Here is a 20,267-nt window from a genome sequence, read left to right on the forward strand (position 1 = left end):
GACGTGGCTGGGCCCTTGGCTGGAACAGGCCCTGGTATTCCTCCTCCTCAGGTTTACTGACCTGTCACCAGGGAAACATGCAGTGGACTCATCACAACCTGTCTCATGAACCTGTCAAATGGCCCCACAGAGGCAACAGACCTGTGATATTGCGGAGGTGTGTCAGGAGACGCTTCTGCTCATAGATGTAGGTGAGTTCGCTGTACAAGCCTGGGGTCTCCCCACCCTGGATTCTGTCCCATGCATTTCCTGCCTGATTCCCCTTAGGCCAGGAGTTCTAAGCCCAACTCTTGCTCTTATGTGCTTCAGTTTCCCAGCCTGAAAACAGGGCAAGGTGATGGCAAGAACACCTCCTGCCTGGCTGGGTGATGGTGAGGATAGAGGGGCCGGTCCAGGGGAAGGGCTGAGCACAGAGCCACCCACCAGAGTAACCTCGGGGAAGTACACCTTCACTCAAGGTTACTGAGCACCTAATGTATGGAGGGCATGTTGTAGGCACTTCAGATCCCACTGTGCCTGCGTCGTTGCAGCTTTAAGCACAGAGGATAGCAGAAAACAGCAAAGAACCAAGACGTAAGATATGGATGGGCAGGTGAGAGCTGTAGAGAGAGATGCAGCAGGGAGGGAAAAGGGAGAGTGAGATGAAGGTTGTGATTTGAAAATGGGTACTCGGGGCTCACTCCGAAGGTGACATTTGAGCGACACCGTGAGAGGTGGCAGAGCTTGCGGAGGACTCAGGCACCGGCCCCAGCCTGGACCCCACACTCAGCAGGACCTGGGCTCTTGTAATCAGGGATGCTGAGCCCACCCTCTGCCTGCCTGCTGGTGATGAAGAACCTGGGGCTCGGCCTCCCTCCCAATCCAGCTTTTGCCGTCTCACCCTCAGGACACACGTCACTCATCCTGGGGAGCAAAGGCTGCAGCTTGGACCAGATGGAGCATGCCCCCACTATCTCCATACACTCGGGGCCGCCTGGCATGCTCATCGCCTCCTACGCCCAGCTCTGCTCCTCTGACGGTTGCAACAGGGCCAACAGTACCAGCATCCTGCTGAATTCCCTCCCCCATCCAGGTATGGGATCCCAGAGGGACGGCTGGGACCAAGGACAGAGTGATGGGCCCCAGAGTCACAGAGACTCCAAGGTTCAGGGTAGGTGGCTGCACCTGGGAGCAGAGCTGTGCACCCCCAGCTTTCTCTCTGCTCCCCAGCTGTGCCTGCCCCAGGAGACCTGCAGTGTCCTGCCTGTGTGGAGGTCTCTGGGACCTGTGCAGAAAATTCTAAAAATGTCACGTGTCCTATGGGCACCACTCAATGTTACAGTGGCTACATTCGTCTCAATGGAGGTGAGTACTGAAGGGCAGGTTCCAAAGATAAAGGTGTTGGGGTCCTGGATTCACTGGTTCTGAGGTGGGAGGGTGCATGAGGCCCTGACTCATGGGTTTGTGGGTGGAGGGGGCTGGGAACCCAAATGTCTAGGTCTCAGGGAGGAGGGGACTGAGAGTCTGGTCTCCTGGTCTGAGGCTGGAGGGGGAGCGTCTGGGACTCCCAGGCCATAGGAGGTTCAGCGGCCCACTTTGAGTCCTCTCTGACTCAGTGTTCACTCTCTAGGTGGGGCGTCCTACACAGTGAACGTTCAGGGCTGCATGACCCAGCCTTCTGGCTCCTTGTTGAACCATACCTGTGATATTGGGGTCTTCTCTGTACATGAGAGTTCTGATGGGAATGAAACTCTCCCCCAAGCCAGAGCTTCCCCTCCCCTCTATTTGGCTTGGGCTGTTGGCCTTGGTGTATTTTTAGCCCTTTGGTATGGGGAACCCTCCGTGTTGAACCTATTTCCAGATGATTCTTAGCCCCTGCCACACCTCTGCACCCAACCCTCCCTTGAACTCATAACGGGACCAGCCTTGGATGCTGAATTATTTCCCAGTCCTCTCCATGTATTATTATCCCCACCCACACCCACACACTTTATGACCTGATAACCACTTAGGGAGGGGCTTGGGAACATTGAACTTGCCCTATGGACATTCAAGCAGTGGCCACCTGTGTCTGATAACACACCATCCTTTCCCCCAACACAGGGTTTCTCTACGTGAGGGGAGGGCAGGGCACCCAGAGATCTAAGAGTGGGTCAGGTCGCCAGCCTTCCCCTCTGCACTGGCTCTGTCCCCCTTCCTACAAGTCCTACCAAGCCACTTTAAGAAAGAAAATCACTTCCTGGCTTATTCTTCCTGCCACCGCCTCCTCCCTTCTCAGTCACGTATCTTCAGCTGCCTGGATACATTTCTTTGCTTCTGTTTTTTCACCTTCCACTCACCCTTCCTTGCCCGCTTTCCATCGCCCCCTTCTCGAACATCCCTCTTACCAAAGTCACCAACATCCTCTTCCATTGCTACACTTGCCTGGTGCTCCTCAGGCTGGTGTTGCGGCATTTGACCCAACACTGTACTTTCCTGGCATCAGCCCCCTAAGGGTAAATGCAAATCAAAAAGGAAAGAAAACTTCATCTTCCCTGGCACAAAAAGGGAAAGAGATCCCCCTTTATTTCAGAGCATTTTCTATAGAAAATGTATCATTGAACTTCTTTCTCTATCTCTGAGAGGTGTATGGAAATCTTTAAAAAAATTTAAATAGCCTCTTGCCAGCTCTGAAATGTAATGGCAAGGAAGGTCCCACCCCTGTCTCCCGGGGGGGGGGGGCAGGAGCCTGAGTCAGGCGGGCCCCTCCAAGTTGCAAAACTATCTGCATCAAAATATGAGAAGTTCATTTTTCCTTTGGAGAAAGCCAATTCGCTGACACAGGCGGCCACCCCATTACCAGGTGAATTTAGGATGAAGTACGGGTGACAGATGGTGCTGTCCAGTCCTCTTACTTGAGGACTAGCTGTTGTTTATCTTGACAGCGTGTGTGTAATGGCTTCTGTCTGCCTGGCCACATAAGGGGTCAGCTTTCTTTCTGTCTTTGTAGTTCTTAGTGGATCGCCTGTGATGCTCATCCCATTCTGGCTTTAATGCTCAGTCAGTCATACAACTGCCTTTGATTCCCTCTTCTACCTGTGTGGAGGGTTTGGGGGTTGAGAGGCGCCTTTCCTTTTAATCACATTCTCCTGGCACCCCCAACCTGGTGAATTTGGAAGACATCATCCTGCCCGTCACTCCTGTTTTCAGCTGCTTCACCAACCTTTAAATGTGGCTGTTCCCCAGGGTCTGTGCCGGCTCCTTCCTCTCACTGCCCACAAGCCCTCCACTCCCCGTTCATGACTTCTCTTCCATAAGCACGTGCCTCTCAAGTCTCCAGCTCTTAGCAGGACCTGGCTCCTGAGCTCCAGGCCTGGATGTCCCGCTCCCTGTTGGACATCGCCACCTGGAGGGCCCAGGGGAAATTCTCATGATGGGCACAGTTCGTGTTCTAGCTGCCCAGCACGTAAAGGACTCTGCTGTATTTGGGGAGTTTTCTACCTCTCCAAGGTAAAAGCCAGAAAATATTAAAAAAGAATGGACTTGGTCGCTAAAGGGGAGAGGTGGGGGAGGACGGGTGGGAAGGGAGGGAGAAGGGGATTGTGGGGTATCATGATTGGTGCACATGGTGTGTATGGGGTCATGGGGAAGACAGCATAGCACAGAGAAGACAAATAGGGACTTTGACATCTTCCTACACTGATGGACAGTGACTGAAATGGGGTAGGGGGGGACTTGATAGTAAGGGTGAATGTAATAACCATGTTATTTTTCTTGTGAAACCTTCATAAGAGTGTATGTCAATGATACCTTAATAAAAATAAATTAAAAAAAGAAAGAACAGACTAAGCATGATTTAACTTTTTGACAAAATTTGTCACTGTTTAATAAAGCTGAGGATACACATACCTTAATGACCCAGCAATTCCATCCCTAGCTATATACTGTACAAAAATGCACACTTAGGTACAAAGAATTTGTATCAGAATATCATAGAAGCTGTCTTTGTAAAAACGTTTGTGAAAACAACCCCTCCACCACAGCATGGAAAGCAAATTAGAAAATACCTTTATATTAATGAAAACAAAAATACAATATACCCAAACTTATGGGACTGGGCAAAAGCACTATTAAGAGGGAAATGTGTACCAATCAATGCCTACATTAAAAAAAAAAATGATCTGAAATAAAGACCCTAACATGAACACCTCAAGGATCTATAAAAAGGAAAACAAACTCGTCACAGCAGGCCTGACCCGTGCCAGCCTCGCTGAACCCACAGTCCTCTCGCTCTCCAAGCTCCCACACTGGACGCCGTCAGCCCCTCCAGCCAGCCAGACATCTGCCCACCCGAAGACGGGTCCCTCTGCAGGCAGCTCCTTCCTCCACAGCTTCCCTCCTTCAAGGGGCAAATGTTCACTCACATTCCTGGTCTTGCCAGAAGGTCCCTTTCTCAGGGGTGCTCCATGCACCTCCAGATCAGGTGAGACTCCATTCCATGCTCCGGATGCTCCAGACACTTTCCCTCCATGGCCCTTCTCCCCATTATAATTAACTCCTCAGTTCTGTGATTCTGTGAGTGCAGGGCCCAGGTGTGTCCTGTTCTCTGGAGTTCCCAGTGCCTGACACGTCACAGATGCTCAGTAAATAACCGTTAAATGGATGAGAAACCGTATACTGGAAGCATGTCACCACCTGTGTGACACCCGGGGAGAGACCATGTTCCCTGAGACCCAGGGGCCCTGACCCCAGCCTGGGAGGCCAGCAGGTGCCTGCCAATGTCCCAGGGAAGGGCCTTTATGTCTTGTAGAGTCACAAGGGAGGATGGGGGCTGCACAACAGTGAGGGCTCAATGCACATTCATTCCCAGAAAATGGGCCCCCCTCCCCACCTCTTCCTTGGAGTGACTGACCTCCCGCGAACTCAGGCCCTCCACCCCAGGGGGAATTATCACCACGGGAGGTCAGAGCCTCACCCTGACCACATAGGCCACGCCCCATCCTGGGGGTCCCTGTCTGTGGGTACACCAGCTGTGGTTCCCTGAGGATCCTGGGGAATAAGGGGAATGTCCCTTGCAGGATGGGACAGGAGAACCCAGGGTCTGCCTTTTTTTTTTTTTTTTTAATAACAGATCAGTTTTAATTCTAGCACCTGAAGGGTACGCTTTATAAACTTCATGGGACTGTTGTGCACATTCAATAAAGTGACAACTGTGCAATACCACAGTATCTTCACAATCAGAAATGTACTTTTGAATTATTTAAACACAATCCACAGAATACTGTCAATTAAAAGTCTTATACTTACTACTTAGTCGGGGATATCTAAGTGACTTCAGATTCTCATCCTGTTGTACTCTACGGGGAAGATGTCTTGAGTAGGTATGTGACTGACCAAAGGTGGGTACAACCAGGGCCAGAACAGCAAGCCAAGTTCTACCACAGTTTCTGTAGTTTTCACTTTTCTTTTTCTTTGTCAGTTAAAAGTGAACAGTGAGAATTAAATAGTTATCTGTACATATACACAAGGTATGCTGTGAAAACATTTGCTTACACCCAGCTGGCCCCTTTCTCACCCTACATTCCTCTCTGACCTGCCTGCTGGGAGTCTCCTCCCAGAGCATTTAAGATCAGTGGGAAGACCTTGGTAACCAGCTCTGTTTCTGTGTTCAAAGGGAAATAATCCCTTGGGTTTGGGGACTCTTGGGGCTGTGTGTATGGTGTGGACAGAACCAAGGTCAGGACACAGCAGAGGTCACGCTGGGGTGGGTGGGCGAGCTGTCCTCTCGGGGAGGGGTTTTCCATCAGCCTTGTTATCCACAGTGTGGTTATCAATGTGACCAGCATCCTCTGGTGGTTATTAAAGACACAGAATCCGGTCCCCCCAACACCTGCCGAGTCAGAATCTGCTTTGGAACAGGGTCTGCACAGCCTCCCTGAGCGCAGGAGAAGGGGACGGGGTGTCACGCGCCACACATCACGGGGCCTCAACCCGGCTCAGCATCTACGTCACCGGCACAGCTCCTAAGGCAGCATTTCTAAGGTTGTCACCTGGGCATATGAAAGTGTTTTCAAGTCGCACGGATGATTTCGATGAACAGCGGGGACATAGTGCGACAAGAAGTCCTGATGTAGCCCCCAGGCTCCTGCTCTGGAAAAGCCTGATGTGGAGGTGTGAGGACTGAGGGGAGGCTGACTGTGCGCCCAAACCAACAGTACAGGCTTGTGCTTATCCATCAAGGGCGTGCTTGTGTGAGTGTGAGAGTGTGTGTGTGTGGTGGGGGGGGAGTCACAGATGAAGAGGAAGAGGCCTCAGAAATCCCCCAGCCAGATGTAGTCAATGGGGAGCGGAACCACGTGGGAGGCAGGGCTGAGGGGCGGGGAGAGGGAGGGTGTCGGGCTAGACCCCGCCCCCAGCCCACGTGACCCCGCGAAGCGCTCCACCCCAGGAGGACAGAGGGAGGAAGGCAGGCAGAGCCGGCACTTGGGGACGGCAGTGGTCCGAGCGGTTCCGGAGCAGGAGCTCTTCTCAGAGAGGCAGGGACAGACCGGCAGCGGACACCCTGGCGCCCCCCACAGCCCCTGCCCCCCGAGGGCTGGTTCCGTGGCAGGGGCTCCTGCTGGCAGGTGAGAGGGGACGATTCCCGGGGAGAGGGCGGCGGGATGGGAGACAGAGAGCGGCTGGGGTCTCCGGGGGAGGACAGGGCTCCGAGAGGGGCAGCGGCTTCCCTCTGCGCCTGAGCGGAGAGGACAGGGGCACAGGGGCGGGCGGGGCTGCGGCTCAGCAGCAGGAGGGTTCATGGTCCGGAAGTGGTCAGAGGCAGGGAAATCTCAACTGCTGTGAGGTTTACAGGTTATTCATCTCTGAGTATTGAATTATGAAAACTGAGAAGAAAAATAACAATCTGAGGTAACACTAAAATTAAAATAAAACCACAACCAAAGGCTAATAAATATCGCCCTTTCTCACCAACCTCAGATTTTGTCATATAAACGCCAGGAGGGACACAGAAGGCCTGGGAACACTGATTCATTGCCGCCTGGGTACCTGCACCCTGTTCCCCCGCTGGGTGCAGCCAGATCAGGCGGGCCCTGCCGCCTGGGGCTCACGTTCTACGGGGAGGGAGGCAGACACGCAGGGAGATCTAGGATGTGCTGTCCAGGGCAGACAGGGCCGTGGAGGGAACAGAGCAGGGGCCGGTCAGAAAGTGGAGACGGAGGGTCTTTAGAGGAGATGGTCAGGGCAGGTGTCTCCCAAGGATGCCCTCAGTGTGTGTGGGACCCAACCGGACAGACACTGGGAAGAGCATTGGAAACAGAGGGGCCGAGGGGCTGAAGTCATGGTGGTCGTGCTCCTGACCTTGACCAGTAGGAGACACACACACACATACCAAGGCTGAGGGATGAAGAGCCCTGCTCAGGACCCAGGGTCTCATCTTTCTATCCCAATAATACATCCACATATTGATGGATCTCTCCCTCTTCCCTCCTAGTCTCACTCTTAACCTGGAACCTGCTCACAACTGCCCAGCTCGCTGTGGAGTCGGTGCCGCCCAATGCTGTCCAAGGGCAGGATGTTCTTCTGCTTGCTCGCAATCCTCCTGAGAGTCTTCTAGGCTATGCCTGGTACAAAGGGGACCATGTAAATTTCAACTCTACAATTGTATCATATGTAATAAACACACAAGCAGTTACCCCAGGGATCGCATACAGCAGCCGAGAGACAATATACCTCAATGGATCCCTGTTGTTCCAGAATGTCACCCAAGAGGACACAGGATACTACACCCTACAAGCCTTACACGGAAGTCTTCTGAGTACAACAGCAGCTGTCCAGCTTGGTGTCTACCGTGAGTGATTCCTTTCTGACCTCTGGGTGTTGGGTGGGGTGAATTGTACTTCACAAACAGTAGACTGACTGGTAGAGCTTTCCCTCACGTACTCACCACCCCCTGCTCCCTGCCTGCCCCCCTCATTCATTTCTGGATTCCTAGTCCCTGCAGTGCCATTCACGGGGTCAGTGTGTCTGGTCAGTCATTATCATACAGCAGGACAGAATGCCCCACCTGCCTCTATGGGGCCTGAGTCTGCAACTAGTTATTTGAGATCCCTTGAGATTCTATGTGAGTTTTTGGAAATTTCTTTCTCTATAAAATATTTCATTGGAATGTTGGAAAGGATTGCATTGAATCTGTGTGTCTCTTTGGTGGTATTGTCATCTTAACTATGGTAGGTCTTCCTATTCTTGAACATGGGATGTCTTTCCATTTATCTGTGGTTTTGTAAATTTCTTTCCACATGATTGCTAGATTTCCCTACACAAGTCTGTTCCCTCATTGGTTAAATTTACTCCTAAGTATTTTATTCCTTGCAAAGTTATTGTAATTTCAATCATTTTCTTAATATCCATTTTGGATAGTTCATTTTTGTGTGGAGAAACACACCTGATTTTTGTATGTTGATTTTGTGTCTTGCAACTTGGCCAAATTCATTTGTTAGTTCTACCAGATTTGTGGAATCCTTGGGGTTGTCTACATGTAAGTTCATGCCGTCTGCAAACATATGTACATAACTGTACTTCCTCCTTTCTGATTTGGATGCATCCATTTCTCCTTCTTGCCTGATTGTTATGACTGGGGCTTTTCTACTGTACAAATGGGACACTGAAAGTGACATCCTTGTTGTCTTCCTATGAGGTGAGTGTGGGCAATGAATGCTCTGGTCCCACAGCCCCAAGGGTCCCAGATGCCCCCAACCCACCCCCTGCTGATCTACTAGGTTCAGAAAACGATGGCAGAAAGGGAAACAGAAGGTGATGGGAGGAGGGGGGGCTTTGGGGTCAAACCCCCTGGCCCAGCCCGGTCCTGCCTAGAGCAGCCCCAGGTGGACTCAGGGCCTGGCAGGTGCTGCACAGGTTCTGCGAAGGTTCCTGGTGAGTGTTTGGCCTCTTCTTCTTTTACAGTGTTTGTCACACCCCAACACGAACATTTACTGCCGCATCGACCATAAAGCAGATGCGGCTTCTTAGTTTCCTCTGTCAGCTGCTCTTTAAGAACTGTGGCAGGGTCCGCCTGACCCCACTCCCTGGCTAGGGTCACAAGCTGGAGCCTGAGCCAGAAAATCAGCTCTGAGCCTGGGCATATTCAGGGACCCGAGGCCAGGTTCCCGACTCTCCTGATTTCTTCAGTCCCCAAAGGGCTGCCCTGATTCCTGGGTGGGCCAGACAAAGGCTCCCATCCCCCCAGGAAGTGGGGGAGCTCCCAGGGATGGTGACCTGACCCTCCTCCACCACCTGAGAGGGTGTGAATAAAGAGGACCCTTCACCTCTTTTGTCTTTTGCTGTGAATGGGAACATGTCTTGGCAGAAATTCACCTGAAACTCTGGTCCCTTCTCTCCTGAGTCACACAGGGGTAATTTTATCTCTGTTCCTGGGAAGGAGGAGGATGAGGAGTGCAGATGGAGTGGGGCCATACTAACAGGAAAGGGAGAGATCACAAGAGCTGACCCAGCCAGGGGCGCACCCCCGCCGTCCGTAGCCTGCTCAGGACCCCGGGCCGTGGCCACCTCCCAGTGTTTGCCCCTTTGCAGACACGCACTGGGTCTCAGGTACACAGAACAGGGGGCCATCTGATGTCCGCAGGAAGAGGAGCTGCCACGGGCAGCAGCCATGGGCAGGACCCACACCTTTGCACACTTCCCCTTGGCAGCTTCTCTTTGCCCTGAGCATGGTGCTCCCGGCCCTGCTTCCCATCTGCTTCCCCTTTCCTCCCTGACGTGGACCTCATTGAGACATGTGTCCAACCACATATGTGGGCCCATGTCCCAGAGGGAGGGCTCCCCCACTAACCCTCCTGGGCTCCCAAGCACAGGGCCAGTGTCCCTCCTCCCACTGGGCCTCAGCTGCAGCCCCTGCCACACATCCTGGCCCGCAGTTCCCAGTCCTTCCCTGAGGACCTGGGGCGGGTGCTGCTCCCATGTAGGGTCTGAGCACCGAGGCACAGAACCTACAATCTCCAAGGAGGTTCTCCCATTGCCCGAGGGTCCTTGCATGAGGTGAGAGGTAAGGAAATGACCTACAAAGTGTCACATCCCCATGTAGCTCAGATGCTCCTTATCCCGATGCACCGGGTGTTGGGTTAGGCAGAGCAACGTGTTTGTTGATTTCCTATTGCCACTGAAACAAATCACGACAAACTTCATGTGCAGTTCAGCACAAATGGAGATGTCCCCTGAGCTGCATTCTCTTTGGAGTCATTTTCTTGGCCTGTAAGCTGTGTTCCTGGGCTGGGGCCTCTTCCTCCCTCTTCAGAGCAGCAGTGCAGCAGCCTGAAGGCTGTCATCTGCTTCCATCCCACGTCTCCTACCGGCTCTCCAGCTGCCATCTCCCTCCCTCACCTACAGGAAAGGACCCTTGTAATTATATCAGGCCCACTGGGTAAACCACCGCAACCTGCCAATCACTGGCCTGAATTCAGTGTGTAAGTTTCCTTATCATGCAACATATTCACACACGTGGGGGACAAGGCTGTGCCCGTCACTGAGGGCCCATATACCATCCTCTGCGCCTCTCAAGGCCATGCTCATCATCTTGCTGGCCTAACTGCTCCTGGGCAGCCTGGACTTGGTCACCCCGACTGAGGGGCAGTTCCTGCGGTGATGCCCATAGCCCCTGACTGCCCTCGAGGGGTGGAGACAGAGCCAGTCCACACTCCCTGAAGCCCTGTGCACCTCTTGCTTGTCATTAGTCCTCATCTGCTAAGGTGAAAGAGTGCCTTGATCCCCACTGGACCATCGGGTCCCCCGAGCCATTGGGTAGCGGGATTGTCAGCACCGTGGACAGCGCCGCAGCTTTGTCATTCCAGGGCTGCAGCAGGGAGGTCACCCTGGGAGGGGCCGCTGGAAAGGCCGCCCATTTCTATGGGACACCAGACACCAGGAGGCAGACTATGTTACAGGGAGAACCCAATTCTGCTCTGATTTGTAAATCAGGAATCTCTGCACGTCCATTACAACTCCCGCGTGGCTGATCGCTGCACCGTAGTAAGGCCTTGGGGAGGCTGAGGGCCTGCTGGGGCCTCTCAGGAAATCTCTCTGCCCCTGAGAGTCAGGCCACTGTCTTGTCTACAGCAAGGAAGGGTTTGTGATGAACCTCTGGCCCTCGGTCCCGACCTTGGAAACAAACCTGTTACCCACATGGAGCAGCCCCTGCCTGACCTAGCATTCTGGTCCCTGAGACCCAGCCTAGACCCCCCAAGCAGCCAGTTGCATAAGCATGCCCCAAAAAAGATTTTCCTATTTCCTTTCTGTTATGTCTTTTTATTTGATTATTGCTGTCAGGGAACATACTCTGTTTGATTTTGATTATTTTAGTATTGGTTAGATTTTAGGTAGGACATCAGACATAAGCAACAAACAAAGTCGCCCTCCAGCTCCTCCAGGCTGAGCCCCGCACCTGGTGTCAGAGGCCTTTCCCATCTGCTGTCTTCCCACTGAGCCCGTTTACCTCTCAAGGGACAGGGTGGTGTGAGGACCAATCTCCGCAAACCAAAGGGCTCCACTTGACTTTAACCCCAGGAGAAGAGAAAAGACTGGGGCCTTCACAGCCACCCCATCTTCTTCATTCCTGTTTATGTTTTACCCACAGAACCAGTCTGACTATATAGACCCAGCCCTGCTCTTTCCGGGGTCTCAGGTCCAGTGTATCCATGCGGGGTGCCTTTGTAAAGGTCACCTTGCTGCTGTTATCTTTATTTCTTTCCTGTTCTCAGTTGCGTTCATTTTGCTGTTATTTGTACTTTCTTATGATAGGACCTTTGGTTGTTGATTTTGAGCTATTTCCTTTTTTTCTAAATTGTAAGGATTTAGGGTTAAAAATTCCCCTTTGGGCACTGCCTAAGGTGCATCTCACAAAGTTTGGGTGTTTCTCATTTGGTTTTTGCTTTTTTAACTTAGTGGACTTAACTTAATTTTGGTGCTTTTTCAATTTCCTTTGAGATTTCCTCTTTGACTCTTAGATTATTTAGATACATGCTGTTTTGGAGATTTTCCAGTTGTCTTTCTGTTTGATTATTGCTGTCAGGGAACATACTCTGTTTGACTTTGATTATTTTAGTATTGGTTAGATTTAGATCAGATATCAAACATAAGCAACAAAAGGATGAATTGGACATTCTTTCCTTTGGCCATTCTTTAAGGAGAGGTCAGCTAGCAATGAATTCTCACAGTTTTCCTTCATCAGAGAATTTCCTTATTTCCTTTTCAGTTCTGAAGGGTAATTTTACCAGATACAGTATTTGTATTCTAGTGTTCATAGCGGACAGTTCTTTCCTTTCAGCATTTGAAAAACGTGCCACTTCCCTCTGTCCTCCATGTTTTCAGATACAAAAATCTCCTGTCATTTGAGTTAGTGTTCCTTAGTAGGTAATACATTGTTTCTCTGGCTGTTGTAAGATTTGTTTCCTTTCTCTTTAGTTTTCAAGGGTTTGCTATACATCTTAGTGTGATTTGTTTAGGTTTACCCTGTATTGGGTTCATTGAGTTTCTGAAGACATTACTTCTTAAAATATTATTTAGGTCCATGTTTTTTCCCCTCTAATTCTGGCACTCAGGTGGTACAAATATTAGGCCATTGTGTCATTGTCCCACAGATCCCTGGGACTTTGTTCATTTTCTTTCCATTTGTTTTCTATTTTTCAGAAGTAGTAGATTCTATTGATCTGTCCCCAAGTTCACTGATTCTTGTCTATCTCTATTATAGTAATCAGTCCGTCTATAAGGTTTTTTTGCATCAGTTATTGTGTTTTTCAGTTCTGTAATTTCTATTTGGTTCTCACATATAAGTTTTATTTTCTTACTGTGGATTTCAGTCTTTTTCAAAAGAAACCATAATCAGTTACTGAAGCGTTTTTATACTGATTGCCTTATAAAATTCTTGTCGGATAATTCCAACATCTGATTCATCTTGGAATTGGATTCAGCCGATTATCTTTTCTCATTCAAATTGTAGTTTTTACTGGTTCTTGGTATGCCAAGTGATATATTTTTTTATTGCATCCTGGACCTTTTGTTGTTGTGCTAGTAGACGTGATCGTATCAAATCTTCAGTTTCAGCAGGCAGTCGCCCTATTTCAGTTCAGCATGCCAGTGGATTCTGGCCTACGTTTGCAGGCTTTCATTCCCATGACAGTGTAGTTTCGGAGCCCAGGTACTGCTATCCTGGCCTGCTTTGCTCTCTGGCACCGCTGTAACTCCCACTCAATCCCTGTTTGTTCCCTGCAGAGAAAGGGTCTCCCTTGGCTGCCTGGGCCACTTTTTGCCACCAGGGAAGTGGGGGAGCAGTTGTTAAGCCTGCGTTTCCTTATGCCACTAGAAGGAGGACAGAGAGAGACAGGGCTCCAACCTGGGGCCCCGGTAGTTGGGTCAAACCACTTCCAGTTACCCAGTTGTCAGGTGGGGGCTGGGACAGCCCAACTTCTTGCTGCAGCTGCACCAAATCGACCTCCATCCCACAGGTGCCTCAGTTGTGGGGCAGAGGTTGGGGGGCTGTCTACTAGGTCTCTGGTAGGCCACCCCTAGTCTTTTGGCCAGAAGGACTAGGCTTTGGGGGTTGCCTCTCTATGTCTCTGGCAGTTCCAGTTTTCAGGCTTCTCCTGCGTGTCACTGGGGTTACATGGGAGATAAAAAAGAAAACCCAGAGAACTCACTACCTGGCTGCCTTTTTCTTTCCAGCTTTCAGAATTCTTCTACCAATGTTTGTTGTTGGATAACTCCCAGGAATTTAGTTGTATTTGGAGGAGAGGAGCAGGGATGAATGTGTCTGTTTAGAGGGAGCAATCTTGTTCCAGAATGGGAAGACCAGGTCATCTCCTTTTCTTAGTTACTATCGTTGTTGTAGGAAATCTCCACAAACTTAGTAGCTTAAGCAATGCAAATTCATCATCTTACTGTTCTGGAGGCCAGAAATCTGACGTGGTCTCACTGAGCCAAAATCAAGGTGTCGGCAAGGCTGTGTTCCTAACTGGAAGCTCGAGGCGGGGTGAGCATTTTCTTGCTTTTTATAGCTTGTAGAGGCTGCCCACAGTCCTTGGCTTATGGCCCCCTTCTTCCATCTTCAAAGCCAGTAAAATAGTATCTGTGTGACACTTCGTCATTATTGCTCCTTCTGAACACAACAGAGAAAGTTTCCCTGATTTTCAGGACTCATGTGATTAGACTGGGCCTCTTGGGTAATCCAGGATTGTCTCCCCATTTCAAGGTCCTTAACCCATTCAGATCTGCAGATTCCCTTTTGCCATGTAAAGTAACATATTCACGGGTGCTGGGAATTAAGACATCATTTGGGGTCATTCTTTTTCTGACCACACTACTCAACTACCTTTTTATGTTTCCATAAATGAATTTGATCAATTCATTCCTTAAAGAAGCTGCCTAATTGCTGCATTATTTACAATAACCGAGATATGGAAGCAACCTACGTGTCCATCTACAGATGAATGGATAAAGAAGATGTGGTACATATACACAATGGAATATTATTCAGCCATAACAAAGAAATCCTGCCATTTGCAACAACATGGTTGTATGTAGAAGGTATTGTGCTCAGTGAAATAAGCCAGGCGGAGTAAGACAAATACCGTATGATTTCACTTATTTGTGGAATATAAATACAAATCAAAACAGAATGAACCAAACAGCAGTAGACTCATAGACACAGAGAAGGGACTGGTGGATACCACGGGGGAAGGATTGGGGTGGGTGGGTGGTGAGGTTTGTAGAATAGCCTGTTTTTCCCCCTTTGAGTACCCTTCACAACCTTGGGGAACATCGATTTACCACACGTACAAGAGTGTGTTTCTGATGTGTCTGTTCTGTTCCACTGGTCTCTGTATCTTGTCTTTATACTAGTACCATGTTGTTTTGATACAGTTTTTTAATACGTTTGGAACTAAGGAAGTATGAGGACTCCAACTTTGTTCTTTTCAAGGTTGTGTTTGCTGTTCAGTGGCCCTTGAAATTTCATACAAATCGAGATGAATGGATGGATTTCTTCAAAAGATGCTGTTGGGATTTTGCATGGGTTGCACTGTATCTGTCAGTTTTTTTAGGTAGTGTGACGTCTAGACAATTTTGAGTCTTCCATCCGTGAACTTGGGATGTGTTTGTGTATTTGTGTCTCTAATTGCTTTCAGTCATGTTTTCAGTTTACAGTGTACAGCTCTTCCATTCTTAGGCTAAGGTTATGCCAAACTGTTTGAGCCTTTTCAGTGCTACTAGAAATGGAATTATTTCTTCATTTCCTTTTGGTTATATAGAAACAATTAATTTTTCTGTGCTTTTATCTTGAGCATTTTTTAACTCATCCAATACTTTCTGCAGGTTTTTTTTTTTGGTGTGGAATCTTCAGGGTTTTCTCTGTTTCCAGTCATGTCAGCTGTGAACAGAGATAATTTGCTTCTCCTCTTTCTAGGTGGTTATCTTTTGTTTCTTTATCTTGATTGTTTCTTCTGGCTAGGAGTTGTGGTACTGTTTTCTAGAAACAGGGCAGGCAGCACAGGCTTGTTCCTGCTGTTAGAGAGAAGTTTTCATTCCATCATCATTTAGTTTGATGTTAGCTGCAAGCTCTTTATGTGTGGCTTATTATGTCAAGATTTTTTTTTTCTGTTCTTAGTTGACTGGGGATTTTCATCAAAAGGATTATCTGTTGACTTATTCATGAATTTAAATGAATGACCATGGGGGTGTTTTACTCATTCTGTTAATAGGGAGGGAGTATTACGTGGAATGTTTGTCATATGTTAAACAATCTTTGCTTGCCAGAAACATATGCCCTCTGGTCATGCTGTACAGTCCTTTTTATGTGCAGTTAATGATGGTTTACAGTTGTTTTGTTGTTGATTTTTACATCATCCATCAGACATAGTTGAGTATTCTCTTGGGTTTTCTCATTAATCTTGCTATGGGTTTCTCAATTTTGTCAGTCTTTTCAGGGTACCAGCACTTGATTTCCTGCAAATTGTTATGAACTTTCATACATTTTTTTGTCTCACTATTTTGGGGGTAGTCATTTGAGAAATGCAGCTTTTGCAGTAGTTTTGTGTAGATTCCAAAATAATTTTTTCTGTGTATATTATTGTTAATTTAGTGTCTCCATGGGTAGTGAGTGCCTGGGGTTTACTGCTCTCCTTTCTTGATGGCCGTGTCTTTTTTATTAAAGAGATTGTGTTAAGAGACTGAGGGATATGAGTTTAAGTATTTACGGAAGCCCAGCAAAAAGGATACTATGTTTTTAACAAAAACAAGGGATCTACCCCTGTCACATTTATATGTGAAATTTAAGCTTCTTTTTAAAAACTAAATTGTGTAATTCGTGATGAAGTGAGATTCCTTTTTGAACTCATTTGATTGCGTCCTTGAAATGCTCTGACTTATGAAAAAAACCTCATACTAGCTTTGCTTCCCAAATAAACTCTGCCCACCAAGCCAGGAGATGAGCATTCAGAACCCGTCTCCCTACTTTGTTTTACTGGTTGCAAGATTTTATTGTCTATGAATCTGTGTGTGTACAGAATAAACTCATCCATCATTTTTGATGGGTATTTCTTGGTTTTTCTTCCCCAGTCCTGCTGAAAACATTGCCCATATATCCTGGAATATCTCTATATGATTCTCCTGAATATATTCTAAGAAGTGGAGCTCATGGGATATTAATCTTAAAAAATTTTATAGCAAACATTGCAATAGACAAAATCTTTGTGCAACATCACATATTGTCCCTTTTAAATCTCTTCCATCTTTTCCCATGCTTCTAATTCCAAAAGTCAGAAATGGCATGGTATTCTGCTACTTTTTAATAGAGTTCTTTTCTAAAAAGAATGGTATTTTAGTTGCCCTTGTGTAATTACATTTCTACAGATGTGCAAGCAGAAGCTCTGCTCCCACATGTCCCTTGTCCCTCTCCTCCTCTCCTGCCCTGCCCCAGTGCAGACTTTTCCCCACATGGGAGCTTGATCAGGATGAAATACACTGTCGCTTCCTAACACATTAAGTTTCTACTCCTGAGTTCCCAGTTTCCACAGCACTTCTTTTACCCTCTCTCCTCGACAGCGCAGTAAACACACTATAAAAATGCCCCCCGTTTTTAAAATTTTTATTAATGTATTATTGATATACACTCTTATGAAGGTTTCGCAGGAAAAATGTGGTTACTACATTCACCCATATTATCAAGTCCCCCCTCCAAACCCCAAGGCAGTCTCTCAGGACTCTCTAGTCTGTTCCATTGGTTTAGGGGTCTGTTCTTGTGCCCATACCAAATTGTCTTGATTACTGTGGCTTTGAGGTAGAGCTTGAAGTTGGGGAGCATAATTCCCCCTGCTTTATTCTTCCTTCTCAGGATTGCTTTGGCACTTCATGGTCTTTTGTGTTTCCATTTGAATTTTACAATGATTTTCTCTAGTTCATTGAAGAATGCTGTCAGTATTTTTTTTTTTTTTGGTATCATTAATCTACAATTACATGAGGAACATTATGTTTACTAGGTTCCCCCCTACTAGGCCCTCCCCGTGCCTTCCCCTACATTATACATGCTAATTGTAATGCCCCCTTTCTTCCCACCCCCTTATCCCTCCATTTCCACCCATCCTTCCCAGTCCCTTTCCCTTTGTAAACTGTTAGTCTATTCTTGGGTTCTGTGATTCTGTGGCTGTTTTGTTCCTTCAGTTTTTTCTTTGTTCTTATACTCCACATATGAGTGAAATCATCTGGTCCTTGTCTTTCTCTGCCTGGCTTATTTCACTGAGCATAAGACCCTCTAGCTTCATCCATGTTGTTGCAAATGGTAGGATTTGTCTTCTTCTTATGACTGAATAATATTCCATTGTGTATATGTATCACATCTTCTTTATCCATTCATCTACTGATGGACACTTAGGTTGCTTCCATTTCTTGGCTATTGTAAATAGTGCTGAGATGAACATGGGGGTGCATCTATCTTTTTCAAACTGGGCTGCTGTGCTGTTGTTATTTTGACAGGAATTGCATTGATTGCTTTAGGCAGGATGGCCATTTTGACAATATTAATTCTTCCTATCCATGAGCACGGGATGTGTTTCCATTTATTGGTATCTTCTTTAATTTCTCTCATGAGTGTCTTGTAGTTTTCAGAGTATAGGTCTTTCACTTCCTTTGTTAGGTTGATTCCTAGGTATTTTATTCTTTCTGATGCAATTGTGAATGGAATTGTTTTCCTGATTTCTCTCTCTGTTAGTTCATTGTTAGTGTATAGGAATGCCACAGGTTCTGTTTATTAATTTTGTATCCTGCACCTTTGCTGAATTCAGATATTAGATCTAGTAGTTTTGGAGTGGAGTCTTTAGGGTTTTTAAACTACAATACCATGTCATCTGCAAACAGGGGCAGTTTAACTTCTTCTTTACCAGTTTGGATGCATTTTATTTCTTTGTGTTGTCTGGTTGCTGTGGCTAGGACCTCCAGTACTATGCTGAACAGAAGTGGGGAGAGTGGGCATCCTTGTCTTGTTCCCTATCTTAAAGGAAAGGCTTTCAGCTTCTCGCTGTTCAGCATAATGTTGGCTGTGGTTTGTCATATATGGCCTTTGTTATGTTGAGGTACTTGCCCTCTATACCCATTTTGTTGAGAGTTTTTATCATGAATGGATGTTGAATTTTGTCAAATGCTTTTTCGGCACCTATCACCTATGGAGATGATCATGTGGTTTTCGTCCTTCCTTTGGTTGATGTGGTGGATGATGTTGATGGATTTTCTAATATTGTGCCATCCTTTAAGCAACAGAGTGTTCTCCAAATCCACTGAATGATTCATAATTGAAGGAAATGTAATGAATTAATTTCTTAATGACATGTCACAACAGAATCCACATCAGAGAACTTATATGAGAACTAAGTCTCAGGTACTTTCAAAACTCAGCTGTAAGTACTCATGTGGCTCTCTCGCTGGGCTCTGTTCTATTCCGTTGGTATGTCTCTCACTCCACAAGTACACATCTTGATTACATTTTAATCCAGTATTAGAAGTCCTAAAATGAATGAGTGTGAGTCCAACCATCCCAGTGTATTTATTTCACTGATTTCTATCTTAATTCTGCTGTGTGCTGATGGTATACTTTGTGTGATTTACCTCTTAGGTTATTTAGGTTTGTTTTATGGTCCCTAGTATGATCTATTTTGGTGAATGTTCCATGTGCACAGTTAAGTGCACGTTGTTTTATGTGGTTGTTTGTTGGGTGATATTTCATAAATGTTAACTTAATACATAGTGTTGTTTAGGTCTTCCATATCAGGAATCAGCACTTTTTTTTCTTTTCTGTGCTAGGGGTAAGGATTCCTTTACACATAAAAATGCATAAGACGTCAGCACTTTTTCTTAAAGAACAACATGGTAAGCATCTTAGTATTGTGGGTCATACATTTTCTGTCACAACTGTTCAACTCCACTGTTACACTGTGAAAGCAATCATAGAGAATATGTAAATGAATAAATGTAACTATGATTCAGTAAAACTTTATTTACAAAATCAAGTCATTGGCCCATGGATCATAGTTTTCTGCCTCCTGTATCCTTTCGGTGTTTGATTTACTTTGTTTAGCAATTACTGTATGAGGCTTTGACATATCCATCTATAGTCATGGATTTATATATTTTGCCTTCAATTCCATCATTATTTGTCTCATGGCTTGTAAAGATCTTTTGTTTGAAGCATACATGGTTTGCAGTTGCTATGACTTCAACTTTCTTTTAGCCAATGTCTGCATGTCGTTTTCCATTTTACTTAAACTAATCCATGTCTCTGTATTTTAAATGGATTCCATGTAGGCAGCATAGTTCTTACTTTATTGTTAATTCTAATCTTAAAAATTCTGTCATTTAATTGGGATGATTAGGCCATTTAAATTTAATGTAATTATTGACATCAGTGGATTAAATCTATCATTTTGAAATTTGTTTTCTATTTGTTCCAACTTTTTAGTTCCACTGAGAGTCCACATAGACTGTCCTATGAGTGAGGAGTTTGGCACTTGGCCAAGAAAACTTATGCATGATTTTTCATGTCCAACTATTGACAATTACAAAGGCTTTACCTGGCAAGACTTTCAGGGGTAAGTTGCCCTCTCCACAGGAGACTTGGTGCCCAGTCAGTGCATTACAGTCTCTGAAAGGAGTTGCAATCAAGGAACTCCTGATTGGCCATGCTCTTATGCATATATACATTCCTTGCTGAAGTGCCTGTACTTGGTTTTCTTTATCAGAGATCCAGGAAGAATAATTTTCTC

General features: G+C 46.8%; 2 protein-coding genes across 10 annotated transcripts in view; both read left to right on the forward strand.

Annotated features, from left to right (window-relative positions):
* LOC130681155 (CD177 antigen-like) overlaps positions 1 to 3,803 on the forward strand; it is a 30,309-nt gene extending 26,506 nt beyond the window's left edge. For 8 of the 9 annotated variants that reach the window (XM_057493538.1, XM_057493539.1, XM_057493540.1 and 5 more), the window contains 4 exons: positions 52 to 191; positions 887 to 1,072; positions 1,210 to 1,344; positions 1,610 to 3,803. In XM_057493538.1, the coding sequence (XP_057349521.1) occupies positions 119 to 191; positions 887 to 1,072; positions 1,210 to 1,344; positions 1,610 to 1,851 (636 nt within the window). In that variant the 5' untranslated portion in view covers positions 52 to 118 and the 3' untranslated portion in view covers positions 1,852 to 3,803. Of the gene's footprint in view, positions 1 to 51; positions 192 to 886; positions 1,073 to 1,209; positions 1,345 to 1,609 lie in introns of those variants that run through there. The other variant, XM_057493546.1, reaches the window with a different exon arrangement.
* A 355-nt stretch (positions 3,804 to 4,158) lies between these two features.
* LOC130680966 (uncharacterized) lies at positions 4,159 to 20,247 on the forward strand. The gene is made up of 5 exons (XM_057492859.1): positions 4,159 to 4,441; positions 6,375 to 6,584; positions 7,451 to 7,807; positions 19,309 to 19,374; positions 19,964 to 20,247. Exons 1-5 carry the CDS (start codon positions 4,159 to 4,161, stop codon positions 20,095 to 20,097), a joined length of 1,050 nt encoding a protein of 349 aa, XP_057348842.1. The 3' UTR covers positions 20,098 to 20,247.
* Positions 20,248 to 20,267: the final 20 nt, after the last annotated feature.

Source organism: Manis pentadactyla, chromosome 15 (assembly GCF_030020395.1).
Source record: "Manis pentadactyla isolate mManPen7 chromosome 15, mManPen7.hap1, whole genome shotgun sequence".
In the NCBI taxonomy this organism is placed as follows: Eukaryota; Metazoa; Chordata; class Mammalia; order Pholidota; family Manidae; genus Manis; species Manis pentadactyla.